Genomic DNA, 15,973 nt, shown 5'->3' with positions numbered 1-15,973 from the left:
TAGTCACTGAAAGCCCTTCCCTAGTGTTCCTTTTTTTGGTTAGAGTTATTTGAAGTCCCACCACCCCATCCAACACACACATAGCACCTCCTATCTCAACAACATATACATCCAGTACATATTCATTCCTGTGTTGCAAGTATCAAGATGCTTATGCGCATAGTTTAAGTTTTAGAAAAACTTTCATAAAACTTACCCCATTTTTTGGAAAAGCAATCCATCCCAGGTCCCCCATGACAGTGCGTGAATCCAATAAATTCACTGAAAAGAAAAGAATACAAAACTCAGTGAAATGTATATTATCATGGATATTGTATCTCTATCTTAATAGTGTTATTAAAATTGCATGTTGTTTACGTAACTGAAATTAAGTGTTCATTATGATGAATACAATGGGTATAATTTAAAGAAAATATATTGATGCAAGAGAGCAAATGATTTTAAATAAACATTTGAAGAACAATCACAGCAAAATCATCTGAAAGCAAATCATTACCCTATTTTATTTTCTTGCAAAACAATAATAAATTAAAAAAAAAAAACTCGTGAGAAAAAAAAAAGAACAAAAGTAAACCCACAAAAATGAAAGGTTCATGCTGCCTTGTAAAAAGCTCCAGGTTTTGGGATTAAGCTGCAGCCATAAAATTGTAGCTAAATGTATTTTATTTTCTTCTGGGAAGCTGTTATGAAGCAATTAACAAATAATTTACATTAAACAGCAATAAACTATTCCCAAGCTTGTAACATTTTTTGTGATATTAACAGAAATCTGTAATCCAAATTGCAAGTTTAATTAAGAAATAAATCTACACACCCTTAACCAAGACAAGGAAATTGTTGCAGTTCTTGAGATAGTTGCTATACTTAAGAATCCATTGCATTCCCAGAGATACTTTCTTCTTAGATATGACCATAGTCTAAAAAGAGTGTTTCATGTAGAACTGTCGGATACATTATATATGGGAATATTACGATATTGAGAAACTCCAGGATGGAAGTTTGAGTACCATCATTACAAAAGGAAGCCATTTATGAGTATGTACACACACAGACACACACACACATACACACCCATGCACACACATACACACTCATACACATCATACATATGGTGTTATATACTGACTCTGAGAAATCAAAGTAGCTTATCGGGTACTGTCTACTCAAAATACTTTAGCCCTGGATCACAGATCATCATTTCTCCAACCTATTATACCTATCCCATATGGCTCTACCTGGCCTGCTGTGCAACAGAACAACTTTGAATGAGCCTGGAATATGAACCTGAAAGGGAAACACCTGAGTTATCCCTATGTAGAGGTATCGAGGCTTCCTTAAGCTATATTCAAAAGCCAGTATCTCGAAATGCCACCAGTTCTAAAAGGATGATTCTATGTGTAAGTGTAAGCCTGGAGTATTAAAGAAATAACAGTTGATACGCTGGGATGTGTTCTTATACTTTTTAAGATAATATAAAATTATTATGACTGAGGAAATTTTCTATATCTTAGAGAAATTTATGTACATTTAACTATTATTACGCATCATTTATTTCACAGTAGCAAAAATTAATGAGACAAAAGCACGTTTGGGAACATACATATTTTATAAACCACATTGAAAGCATATGATAATATTAGTAACATTAAAATAAATCAATAGCTTAAAATCTGTAGAAAAACAAATATACTAAAAATTACCTATACATACACATATATGTTGTTGCTAAATATACTTTATTCATCTATTTTCTGAGCTCATCAACTATTAAAAAATGCATACAATATAATGTTTATATCACTTTTAACCTACTTAAATCATACTGGTTTTAACGAATAATAATTAATTTGTGGAATTATTAATTTCTTAAAAGAATGGTGACCTAATTGAAAAAACATTCTTTAAAAATCAAACAAACAAAAACTGCTCTAATACCCACTGACCTTGCAAATCCTGCCCCTCACTACATCTAATTTTTCAGATAGATCCATACTCTTCCTTTTGCTCTATTGTTGTCTTTTCTGGTTTTCATGGGAATAAGGCTACATTCAACTTAAATGTCCTTGCCCTCATTTTAGTTTTTTCTGGGACACTAGGGCTGTGTCTAGACATGACTAAATACCAAGGGGTTTCAGAACCTAAATTGTTATGTTTATTCATCTTAATGATTCATTTGATTCACCTTTCATATTGAGCAGCAGCATATCTGTAGATGAGATAAAGTAGAGCAAATCAGCAAACTAAGGGTGCTACCATGATGGCAATCAAATTGAACTTAATCCTTTGGCGGCAAACTGATGTGCATAGGAATTCCAGGAATTCATAACCAGCCTACCGTGAGAAACACAGCGTTCCTTGTAGACCTGTTACTAATATGAAATATTCATTATTATCAACAGAATTTCAGATAGCTTTTCAAGATTCAGTTAGCTGCACTTGAATTGGGTTTAAACTAAATTACCATTTTTACTTTTTTTTTTTTCTGGAAAATATGTATGTGTTGAAGTAAACAAATTACCTTAAAATACTAACTTGGCTGTTAATACAATTTATTAAGAGTTCTCAGTGTTGGAATATACTGCAGAATATATGAGAATAACTACATTAGGAATCTCTATAATCTTACAGTGAAGTGGTCAAATAATTTTCTTTGTATATAGACTAGGAAATCCACAAGAAATACATGTATGTATCTTCCCACTACTGTCTAAAATTGATGTCCGTCTGGAAACAAATGATTTCATAAAATTCACAATCCTGAAAAGGTAATTACACATTCCATTACTAAAATGGAAATTGAGAAAAAGAGAGTAAAATTAGGCATTTTTAGCAATCATTTGCATATTATTATAATTTTGTTTATGTAATGGAGGATAAATTGGGATTTGATTCTTAGAGAAAATAATTAAAATTTTTGTGTAAATTTTAAAATACATATCTTTCTTTTACCTTCTGAGTTGCTAATGTTTCCTTCATCCTTCAAAACATATTTCAGGAATTCCTTCTTCAGGACACTATTCTGATCTTCCCTTTCCTAAGTCTGAGTTAGGCATTATTACTCAATATTCTATGAACACTCAATTCCTGTCTTCAAAAAATTGTATGAACAAAATTCTCTTATAAGAACACCATGTTTGACTGATGTCTATGAATCTAGTCTCAGTTCAGAAAAGCGGAATAGCTGTTTATCTTATGAATGAATAATGTGGTCAGTGGGAAGATCAGGAGGGTGAGGCTAATCAACATACACCAGTGGTTCTCAACATGGAGATATAATAATGTCTGGAGACATTTGGGTGCATTTATCTATTTTCTGAGTTCATTAGTGGATGAATATTTGCTTCTGGCATTTAATGGGAAGAAGTCAGGTATGCGGTGAAGCATCCTGCAATGTACCGTCAGCCTCCCCAGGAAAGAATTATCTGGTCAAAATTTCACTAGTACTAAAGTTGAGAAACCCTATTACATACCTATTGACGCCACTAGAAATTTTCTATTTTCACAATTCTTTATATGGTACATCAGTAGAATGATCTGCTCATCTATCGATGTACCAGATAAATAATTGTGAAAGTAGAAATTTAAGGCCGGGCACGGTGGCTCAAGCCTGTAATCCCAGCACTTTGGGAGGCCGAGACGGGCGGATCACGAGGTCAGGAGATCGAGACCATCCTGGCTAACACGGTGAAAACCCGTCTCTACTAAAAAAATACAAAAAACTAGCCGGGCGAAGTGGCGGGCGCCTGTAGTCCCAGCTACTTGGGAGGCTGAGGCAGGAGAATGGCGTGAACCCGGGAGGCGGAGCTTGCAGTGAGCTGAGATCCGGCCACTGCACTCCAGCCTGGGCGACAGAGCATGACTCTGTCTCAAAAAAAAAAAAAAAAAAAAAAAAAAGAAAGTAGAAATTTAACAGAAGTTAGCATATTTGGGGACCTTCTGTTTGAACCAAAATAATATTTTTACTTAAGAAAATTAGAGTAATAAAATAATTTTAGTCTTATTTATAAAAATAAAAATAGAATATCTGACTATATAACACCACTAAATTATTTTTCACATAACCAATATAATTATTAAATGTGTTATTATATACACTTTCATAATTTCTCAGTATTCATGACTATATGCATGAAAAGGCACTTTGCCATTACTGTAATTAATGCCTCCATTTTCCCTACTAGTAAAATAAAAAATCAAAATATAGCTATATAAAAAACAGAAGTTTAGATATAGGGTTTATATAAATGTGAATTTTCAGAAGTTAATTTCCCAATTTCATTACCAAATTTATTAAAAAGAGGGCTTGGCAGTAATAGAGCATAGTCACTAAATATCTTCTGTGCTATAATTACAGTAATTAAATTGTTCTGAACAGTATATATGCTTGTTGTAAATTGCAATGAATTCACGAGTATTGATCTTTATTGTACAACTTAATTAAAACTTGTCCAGGAGAACCCACTAATGAATATAATTAGAGGAAATGTTTGATGCCACAGTTACTCTAGAAGATATTAATCAGATATCAGAAATTTCATGAAAAATGTTTTCATTCTATTATTTGTATTTTAAACTAGAGTCATACCATTCAACTGAGAGACAGATTTCAAGATGATTTTTCCCTCAGCCATTGTATAATTATGATTAAGATGGACATATTGGTAGGTATTGGTATTTTAATCAGTAATTAAGAAGGCTGATTATTCAGGAGAAATAACTTTAAAGGGGTCAATGAATATGTACTACATTGCAAATTCCTAACATTAATGTATGGGGGAAAAATACTAACACAGGAACTTTTTAATAAGGAAAAGTCACTTAACTGAATGCCCAGCCAAATAACAGATTATGAAAGAAACTAATTCAAAATAGTCTTTAGTACGCTTTAATTGTATTTCTATACATTAACAATTTCAATGCTTTCTTGAAAAGAGAAAAGCTTTTAGAAAATTCACTTTCAGAAAAAGTAGATTGCTAACTCATTATATTTGTTAGGATTCAAGGAAAGCAAAGAGCAAATAAATAAAATGGAATATGCATAAGAAGATTCCTAAATCCTCAACTTCACACATTCTAACGATTAAAGTTTAGCTTAGGTTAATAATACAAATATGTTCTTCAATGATTATAACTTTCAAATATTCTAACTTGTTCTATATCACTTTGACTCCACTACTTTCTCCTTAACATCTTGCCAACTTAAGTCACTATGAGCAGGAAAATGCATTAGATTCTCCAGGAAACAGACACATTGGAATGAAAGTGTTTTCAGACCTTGAAGAGTCAAAAGATAGATCAAGGACATTTGATCCCACCATACACCATCAGTGGGCAAAGCCTTAAGAGAATATGTGATCCTTGATGACATGAAGATAGACAATTAGAAGGCTTATTCTTACTTATATTGTTTCTGTTTTTGCCATTACCTTCACATTAACAAATACAGTTATAATGTCAGTTAAACCTCCGCTACAGTATGAAAAGAGAATAATTTGGATTAGTAGCAGATGAGATGGCCTTCACTCTCTAAAGGCATTGAATCAAAGTGGCATTGCATACTAGAGACTTCTGATGGATGCTTGCTTATTGACTTCCATTTAACAATATCAGAAAAGCTACTGGATTCAATTACAATACACATTTAACTAATCTGTGAGAACAAACCCCAGATATACAGCTGTCCAGCTTCTCTCCATGGTCCCATCCAGCACAGATGTGATTTCTCACTTTCAAGCTAAATTGTATAATTTGACAACTGCTGCAGGGAACAAAGAACAGTTTACAAAATGAGTGCAGAGAAAGAGGACATGTGTTTCCCATTGGTAAACTAGATTTGTAAATTTGGGAAAAATTATGTTACAGGTTTAGAAGTGTTATGTAGATTTCTGGCATCCCTTGACTCAAAGGCAGGAAGCCACAACCACCTGTATTTTCAGACAATGAATGGAAGAGTATTTATTTTACAATTCTGAGCAACCCATACGCACAATCTTTTTTAGAATAAAGAAGAAGAAATGTGCGGAAATCACTTGTGGAATGCTTACTCTATGTCAGATGCTCTACTAGGTAATTTATACATAAAGCAGTAACTGAGACCTTAGTAACGGACCATGAGCACTGCTTGTTGTTTCCTGCAGCCAAGTCAGTCCCCCAGTTAAGACCTAAACGTTAGATCACTGCATTGCAACCACCTATTTCCCTAGACATCCAAAGACTCTAATCAAGAATGATTCTACCTTGTTTGTACATGAACCATGGCAGCTAAACATAGCTTTAGAAAAACTGCACAACCAGAGACTGGTTTCATTCTAAGTAAACCGTGACCTCAAATGAGCCATGAACATTACCTGACAAACCTATATTTAGGTAACTAGGCCTTTTGTGTATTAACCACAAAGCATTTTCTAAAATTTTTCTTTAAAATATATTCAAAAGTAAACCTCACATTCCCATCCAGTGAATGTCCTATTTCTGTCCTTTTCATAACTCAGATTATTGAATGAATTATCAACACCCCTATCTATTATTTCCTCACATCTTCCTCATTCCTTACCTAATCCATTACAATCTGACTTCAACCCCCATTATTCTACCAAAATTTCTGTTACTAAATTCACTAGTGATAATTGTGTAGCTCTAAGCTCCTAATTTGCCTTATCTTTTGGCAGCATTTGGTCATGACCATGATAGATAAACAATCTCACTTTTCATCTTCAGTGACTACAGATTTCTGTGGTTTTCTTCTACCTCTCTAGCTACTTCTTCCTCTTTCCTTTATAAGCTATTCTTACTGTACCATCCCTTCAAACTTCGATTTTTATCAATGCCTCATTTTTGTAGATTTCCTTCACTTCTCACACTACACCAATAATTCTTGATTAAAACTTAACATCAAAATTTAAAAGGAGATTTTTAAAAGAACTAAGTCTTGGTGCCAGTCCATGCATATTGAATCAGCCTATTAAGGATAGAGAAGGGCTTATATGTATGTTTACTTTCTGTTTGCCGTATGGTTGGTTTTAAAGGAGATATTGGCATATGCCCCAATGTAAGGACTCTTCCAGAGGAGCTCATGAACTTGAGTTACAACCTAAATGTTAATTATCACACAAATCCACTTATTTTGTCCATCTCTCTCTCCTAAAATTCCTATAAATTTGTAAAACTGACTGCTGGTTCTTAACACATTTAGGGTATATAATCGTCCCCAAATTCAGCCTGTCCCTAAATGAACAAAGTATCTTCTCTATACAGAAGTAAAAATAAAAATTGTGTTCCCATGTTCCCTAGTTCAATGAGTGTAATGCCATATAACTAGTTGTACTGGCCAGGAGCAGTGGCTCACGCCTGTAATCCCAGCACTTTGGGAAGCCGAGGCGGACGGATCAACAGGTCAGGAGATTGAGACCACCCTGGTTAACACGGTGAAACCCCGTCTCTACTAAAACTAAATAATAATAATAATAATAATAATAATAATAATAATAATAAATTAGCCGATCGTGGTGGCGGGCGCCTGTAGTCCGAGCTCCTCAGGAGGCTGAGACAGGAGAATGGCAACAACCCGGGAGGCGGAGCTTGCAGTGAGCCGAGACTGCGCCACTGCACTTCAGCCTGTGCGACAGAGCGAGACTCCGTCTCAAACAAACAAACAAACAAACAACAACAACAACAAAAACTAGTTGTTCTCTCCAGATATCTGAGTCAACCTTTCCTCACCTTTAGCCTCACATTGAATCACTGACCAAATCCTACTGATTCTAACACAGCCAATGATAACCCTCTAAATCGCCTGCTCGGTTTCATTCCACAGTATAGCCAGTCCAGTCCAGTTAAATCCTTGCCATAATTTTTCACTTGAAAAATCTCCTAACTGCTTTCTCTGCAGAAAAAGGTATGATCCTTAACAATGTCTTCAAAATACTGCTTCCAGAAAGATCTTTGCAAACCACCAATATAATCATGCCCCTCTCTTACTTCAATCTTGTAATATTCTCTTATTATTTTAACCTAAGTCCTCTCCAGTTTTATTCAAGCTTGTTCGTCTCTCTATTTGCCCATCTCAGCAAAAATGAACTTATTTCAATTCCAATTATGTGGTCCCACTATTGATTCAGTTCTCTCCAATGGTCTGTGAAGGAGATCTGCAAAGGAAGGGAATTTTGGTAGAAAATATTAGTAAAGAAAACTCCTGACTGCCTCGGATAATGCTGGGTATGGATGTATTTCCTGGAACTGATACAGTCATCTAGAGAAAATAAGTAGAATCAGCAGGGGAGCAAAGCTTACAGATTAAGTTTGGCAGAGTGAAGGGATGGGAAGTATCTGGTTCCAAATTATATCATAGAGTTGTTAATCCATCTAAACTTGAAACTTGCCTCTCTCAGGAATTGCTTTTATGTGGGAAAAATCAATTTTGTTGCTTAATCCAGTGGGGAAGTTATTTGCTGTTATTTGAAGAGGAAGACATATTAACTGATACAACTTGTAAGTGGCAGAGCTTGAAGGCAAACCTATGTCTCCGTTGCAGTGTCTATTCTCCTTCCATCATGTTAATACTTCCAAAAATTGCATTCATAGAATTCTAGTGCCCTTTAAAAACTAGTCACTTAACTTTTCACATTATCTTTGAAATGATTCCTAAAAGAGATGATTTTTATTGTCCTTTTAAATCTTAATATTATGCTTATTTGCTGCAAATAATGTCTTTAATTTTTTATTTCAAAATATTTTCATCTTTCTTTATTTTACCCCAAAGTATTTTTCATCACCACAAAGAAGTTATAGACATTGCTCTTCAAAAATTAAGCAGTAGAATAATCATACCATAAAGCATATTACTATGATGGAAGGAAAAATCAATCTGAAATGTATACGAAGTGTTTTGAATTGTTAATAGCCTAAAAAAGTGTAAACCCAGGGAGATGGCAGAAAAGAATTCAGAGGGAGTATCCACTGGTTGTCTGTATGAAGTGTTAAGGCAGACCTAATACAGTAGTCTACTGACAGCTAAATTAGGACTAACGAACAGTCTGCTATATTCACAGAACAATGTTGCATGAAAAGAGCAACACCATATGGTTTTTGGTGGCTACTTTGTCAGGTATGGTAACCAAACACGTATAATCTTACATATTGTTTTTATTCTAAAAAGAAAAGTCAACATTAGATGATATATGAAGCCTGAAAATCTTTACATCACAGACTACTTCACATAAAGCAGCTTAATTCCACCCTACTATGTATATAGATAATATGAGGCTGTTTCCTTCAAAAACAAAACATTGTCCTCACTACTTGACATAAATGTGCACATTCACAGTTCATTGTGAATGCTTCATTGCATAGAGAATACTCATTAGTTCTATGGTTCTGGTTCTGCTACTGTGTGACTTGAGGAAATAATTTTACTTTGAGGGCCTCAATCCTCATGTCTGTAACATCAGTGACTGAAATGACTGAAGCTAAAATTATATATTTCTGTACTTAATGTACATTATATCACTTAATCCTAACAATTATCTTTTAGTATATTATTTTCCCCATTTTATAGATGAGGAAATGGAAGTTGAAAAATACTAATAGGGCAAGAGCCCAAGGTCCCAGAACTAATAAGCACATAGCTGAAATCTAAATCCAAGTATATCTAACTAAGCTCTTTCTCTTGTATATATATCATACCCGGCCCAATGTGTGACTTGTGAAATACAAAGGTTCACTCTTTTGAACCACTTAATCCTACGTATCAATGAATTTTATGAGATCAATGACTGAAAATCGTAGTTACAGAAGCCAGCATCATCATAATGCTCTATTTTATTATATATCAGATGAAAATCTTCAGGCATATCAATCTAAACAGAATAGACATTCGATTTTCCTGGAAAAATCACATTTTAGTATCAAATTTTCAAAAGTAAGTTACAAGATTTCAGAAAGGAAATGAGAAAGCAATAAAGTAATAATGAACCCTCTTTTCTTATTTTTTTATTTTATTATTCACTTTGCTTTAAGCATGTTAATGGGGGCAAAATATGATATGAATTTGTCCTAAAAAGACAAAGGTACACTAAAAACTACTATATTAAAATTGAATTTAAAAATGTAAGCAAAGCTGATTCTTTGTTTTGAAGGGATCCTTACCTTAGTCCTTAATTACCTCTAATGATTAAGCAAATTATACCAAACTTCAAAACAACCTATATAATCATTAGCTTTCCAGACTTCAGGGGAGGATAAATGAGGATTACAGGAGACAGAAAGTCGCACAAACTCATAGACTATATTTTAAAGTGATGGCATGAACCAAAAATAAGCAGACAATTAGATGACCCAGTAGTCCTAATATAAAATGAGAAGTGACCCAAATTTTTGCTGACAACTTGTCATTATTGCATGTCAGTCTTGCAATTTAGTCAAAATTTAATATTGATGCAAACCCTACATAATGATTTTTATCTAAATTTTTTAAATATTTGGTTAACGTTTTATCATTTAAAAAAGTCAAAATATAAAGTAATACAGACAAAAATACTAACAAAGTACAAATACTCTGCCAAATGATTTTAGATGGCTGATCACAAACATTTTCCTACCCAGAACTAATTATCCATCTCAAAATAACTACTAACATTCATGATAGCAGGAAAATATTTTAAAATTAGTCTGTTAAAATACAATGGTTTATATATCTTAACAGTGTATAAAATTGTTGTAGTATTAATCACTTTTGTCTAGGTGACCTAGTACCTATAATCGATTTTTGGTCACAAAATGACTGCAGTAGTTGGCCATTTGTCCTTTCTCAAAGGTTACAAAGAAAATACAAAATAAAGGAAATAATGTAAAATAAAAGTACTTTCATTTTTCTGTGATATTGTGGCAGACATTGTTTTATGCCTATTAATTACTCATATCCTTTTCCTTTCCTTAGTTATCATAATATCAGTGTTATGCTTCATATCAGACCATGGATCAGAGGAGTCTTAGCAAACAATGTTAACCATGTTGCTATTATCTTAGCCTCCCTTGAATCTGGTAGCCTTGTTACATAGGTCTGGCAATGAGATATGGACAGCAATCTGCTTGCCAATTTCTGGGAAAGTTTTGTTGTTTAAACTAAAGGAATAATGCTGCTGACATGGCTATTGGTGCTTCTCTTTCCCTTTTTCTTATTCTGAATTGGTTGTAATACTGGCAGATGCATTAGCATTCTTGCAACTATAACACAATGAGCAAGAGAGTAAGGCCAAGAAAAACACAGACTTCTGTCTTCACAGAACCCAAGCCACCAGACGTCTACCCTCAAACTTCTTTCTTGAAAAAAAAAAAAAATTGTAAGCCACTGTTGGATAGTTTATTCTATTTATAACCTAATGTAATTCTACAGATAATATATACACAATGAACGAAAAAATCCAATTTACTGCCTTAAATTTTGTTCAAGTTATATAGAATATAATACCTACAATGACGGTTCATTCATTAAACAAATATTTATTGAGTAGCTACTTAACTGCCAAGAATTGTAATAAGCCTTGGGGATACATCAGTAAATAAAACACGAAGTATCTTGATTATCATTCGGTCTTCTAAGAGCTTGGCCCTGAGAATAGAAACTCCTTTGAATTTATATTACCTGTGAGGTCATCCATCTGAATCTCTTAAATCAGACTCTCAGGATATGACTATATAAATTAACATTTAGCATTTATAGATACATATGTAATATATATATGTTTTTATTTATTTATTTTAATATATATTTACATATAAACATACAAATATATTTTTATATATACCTATCTAAATTATAGTTATCTATCTAAATTATAATATCTAATTTAGATAGTTATATTCTGTTATAAATCCTAAATTAGATAGGATATAACGATATAAACATTTACCCTTACAGATATATATGTATTTAAATGTATATTTATATATAATATATATACATTTATATATGTGTGTGCATGTATGTGTATATGTTTTGATATATACATATATATACATATATACACATATACATATATGAACGAGATATACATATATACATACGTACGTACATATATACATACATCAAAGCATATACCTTGAGGATCAATTTTTTCAAATCAGTGATTATATGATTGAATATGCATCAAATCACACTTAGAATTCATTTTTCTTTTGCACAGTGATACTTGTTTTTACAATTCGCTAACATCTTGTATTTCCTTAATCTACATAGTGTTACCTGAATATCATCTATATCCCCTTTAGCCTTAGAACACTTTCATATTCTCTTTTATTAACAATAGAAACCATTTACTTAGCATTTTCTAAGCATTAGTCATATGTGATATATACATGTAAGTAAATATACAGTTTTTTTGAAGTGTGGTATTTCTATCACCCACATTCAAATCACCAAAAGTACTTTTTTTAAAACCAAATATCCATTGACTCTTCATAAAACTATAAAATCAGAACATTAGGTGGAGACGAAAATGCAAGCGACTGCACTTTAGAAGTTCCCACACAACTACCGATCCAAGTAATTCTTATGCACACTTAATTAGAGTTAGAAATGAGTTAGCTATGCCTTGGCTCAATGAGGTGAATCTGCCTATTACACAGCTGTATTGTCTGTATTGTGTAGCAATGTCAAATTGCAATAACAGTCTCTAAAAGCTAACTCTCAATCTTTATATTGATACAATTGCAGACTGGTTCCGGTGTCAGTACACATCTCACTTTAAGTATTTCTGTTCTAAGCAAGGGTTCTTTAACAAGGATAAAGATCAGAATTATCTATGGGTGTTCTGAAACTACAGATTTCCAGGTTGCAAAAGTATAAATTTCCAAAGAATTTGCTTTAATCAATTATGATTCCATAAGTTTAGGTGGGTCCAGACATAGCATAATTAACAATATTCTGAGGTTGGTTCCAATGAGCACCTCTGCATTAGGACCATTGGTTTAAAGTAAACTTCACAAGATATTATAATTTCTGTTTTAGGTAGATTTATGGAAAGTTACAAGTCAGGATTATATCACACTGATCTTCGATACAGCATTCCTTTTATATTTTATCACAGTAGTTTTTAAACTGAGCTCAGAATGGCCTGGAGATTCTAAAAAGATGTCTCAGAAGTACAAGCATATGGAGGGAAAGAGGAGACCAAAAAACAGCCAGGAAACCCAATAATTCTTTTGTTACCTGCTTTAGGTATTAAGCTTCCACAGTGATTTCTTTTGAATTTGCTGCTGCTGCTTAAAAAAAAAAAAAAAAAAAAAAAAAAAAAGTCCCTGAAACCACTGCTAACTTTATGTCCATAGTTTTCCACAGTGACTTATACAAGAATCCATCAGATAATCAGTGAAAATTAAAAATATTATTCATGGCATCCTTCAAACAAAAGCACCATTATGATAACTTCTCTCAAACCCCAGAGTTGGAAAAAAAAAATGTCAGTTACCTGATGAACTGACAGGTTTTCTATCAGGAAGTGAGAACTGTGTAACTGAAAGCTTATGCTTAACTTTTCTATATAATTGCTTTAGCATTGATGATAGTGAGATTTTCTTGATATGAGTTTTCCATATGCATATTTCCACATTCCATATTCATGTTTCCTCGTGCATATATTTATATTATTTTTATCTTCATTTATTTTCTCAAACTATATATATATAGTATGTTAATTTTTGAGAAAGGATCTCCCTCTGTTGCCCAAGATGAAGTGAAGAGGAGTGATGAGGGCTCACTGAAGCCTCAACTTCCAAGGGCTCAGGTTATTTTACCACCTCAGCCACCTGAGTAGCTGGGACTACAGGTGCACGCCACCATGTCTGGCTAATTTTTTGTATATTTTGTAGAGGCAGGATGTCATGTTGCCCAGGCTGGTCTCAAACTCCTAGGCTCAAGCAATATGCTTGCCTTGGCCTCTAAAAGTGCTGGGATTATAGGTGTGAGCCACAGTGCCTGGCCGAAGCATACTCTTTTTATAAAACACCCTTATTCCCTCCTTGAAAGATGGTATGCATAAATAAAATACAAATCATAATACTAAGTATATTTAGATAAATGTAATCTCTAGCAAATGGGTACAACCCAGAGCTCCAGAGTCATATACACCTGATTCTATCCTATTAATTTATGTGCTATATGATCTAGTGAAAAATTACTGAACTTTCCCAAAACCCAATTTTACTCCATCAACTAGAATAATAATTTCAATTACACAGGGTTGTTGTGAAAATTAAAGGTGATTGTGTGGTAATAGTCTCCATAGCAGTTATAATTTTAACCCTCCCATCTTGAGGAAAATTTAATTCAAAGAACTGTTATAGATTAGGAGAATCTAATATTAACCCTGTGATATTTTGGATTTATTTGGTATTATTTTAGAGTAAATGAAAACATGTTTTTCTTTTCTTTTTTTTTTTTTCTGGAGAAATAGTTAATTTAAAACGCTCACCAGATGCTAACCAAACTGTACTTAAAAAACCTTTATCACCCATTTTAAACTTTCTTCCACATAAATCTATCTTATAATGCTGTTCTATTCACATCATTGATAACATCAATTTTTCTGCCGTTTTCTCTCCGATATTAAGAATTCTTGACAGCTTGTAAATCTAAAGTACTTCATAAAATAAGTGACAGTCAAAATAATCCAAGAAATCTAGAACAAATGAAAGAGTAAATCCCTCTGCCCCCAAGAAATTTAAAGCATTTAGAAACACATGTTTTATATTAATTGTTTTTCTGGAGGTAAAATTAAGAAATGCTTAAAACAAAAAATAAAAAAATAAAAAATTATTTTATGTTGGCTGATGGCTGTTCAAGTTACATGAATTTTGAGAATTTATCATAAGAAAGCAGGGGCCTTGAGAAAGCTGTAGTTGATTAAATTACAAAGAGATAGTGAGCATAGGATGTCTATGAATCGTTTTCTAGCAGCTTGCTAATCTCAGTAGAACCTTCTTCTCATTTATACTTCTGGTAAGTCTAAAATACAGTATTCTACTAACAAATTTCTTGGAATTAACTCACTTTGCTTGGCAGATCTTACAACCTTTTAGTTGGTAACTTTTCAGTTTAGGAAAGACTACAATACCAGAAATTCTGAACTCTATTAGTTATGGATTTATGAAAAGAGCTATGTTGGCTTCACCAGCAACACAGTAATGAGGTAAGACTTAGTGTACTTAACAGCAGTGACTTTAAAGAAACAAATAAGTTACTTAATAATATTTGTTCACTAAACACAAATGTATAGATTATAACATGCTTTACGGACGCTCCATATGGAATAGCAAGAATTGGAGCTGGCTCTCAATGAGTTTCCAGACAGGCAAGCTTTCTTCATATTGATACATTAAAAAAAAAAAAAGAAAGAAAGAAAAAGAAGATATTTTACTGCCAGCTTTTTTGGAACTAACTTGCTTTATTTGGCAAATCATACTATTTCAGTGGTGATTCTCAGTTCAGAAGAGAACTTTTTTTTTTTCTAGTTAACCTTTACTTTTTACAAGGATCTCTATTCCCATCAAAGATCAGAAATGTACAGACAAGCAAAAACACAATTCCATCTCAGTGTGATAGGCAACACCTAGAATAAAAATGGGCACACAATCCTGGGAAAATCTTGTACAGACCTAGGCATAAATATCAAATTATTCAGTAAAGAAAAGAGGTGAGTATTTCTGACTGAGCTCACAGAATCCTACTGCACTCATAGCAGTTGTTCACCACAGGAACTGGGAGTGCAGGGAAGGGGAATGGACAGGAGAGGTGGGCCAGAAACAAAATACTAAGAACTCTGTACTCAGGTTCAAGCAGTTAGATTCTATCCTGAGGGCACTGGAGGACTATTGAAAGATTTTACCCTGGGAGTAAATAAAGGCTGCTTGAGCTATTGAGCTGAAGTCAAGTGTTTTTTTTGTTTTGTTTTGTTTTTTTTTTCCTGGCATTTCCATTTGC

General features: G+C 33.3%; 1 protein-coding gene across 2 annotated transcripts in view; it reads right to left on the bottom strand.

Moving 5' to 3' along the window:
- EPHA5 (EPH receptor A5) overlaps positions 1–15,973 on the bottom strand; it is a 353,853-nt gene that overhangs the window by 325,964 nt on the left and 11,916 nt on the right. For both annotated transcript variants that reach the window (XM_001109851.5, XM_028848550.2), the window contains exon 2: positions 197–261. In XM_001109851.5, the coding sequence (XP_001109851.5) occupies positions 197–261 (65 nt within the window). The remainder of the gene's footprint in view (positions 1–196; positions 262–15,973) is intronic.

This window comes from Macaca mulatta, chromosome 5, assembly GCF_049350105.2.
Source record: "Macaca mulatta isolate MMU2019108-1 chromosome 5, T2T-MMU8v2.0, whole genome shotgun sequence".
Classification (NCBI taxonomy): domain Eukaryota; kingdom Metazoa; phylum Chordata; class Mammalia; order Primates; family Cercopithecidae; genus Macaca; species Macaca mulatta.
Note: the sequence above shows the minus strand (reverse complement) of the source record. Positions and strands in the feature narration are given on the sequence as shown.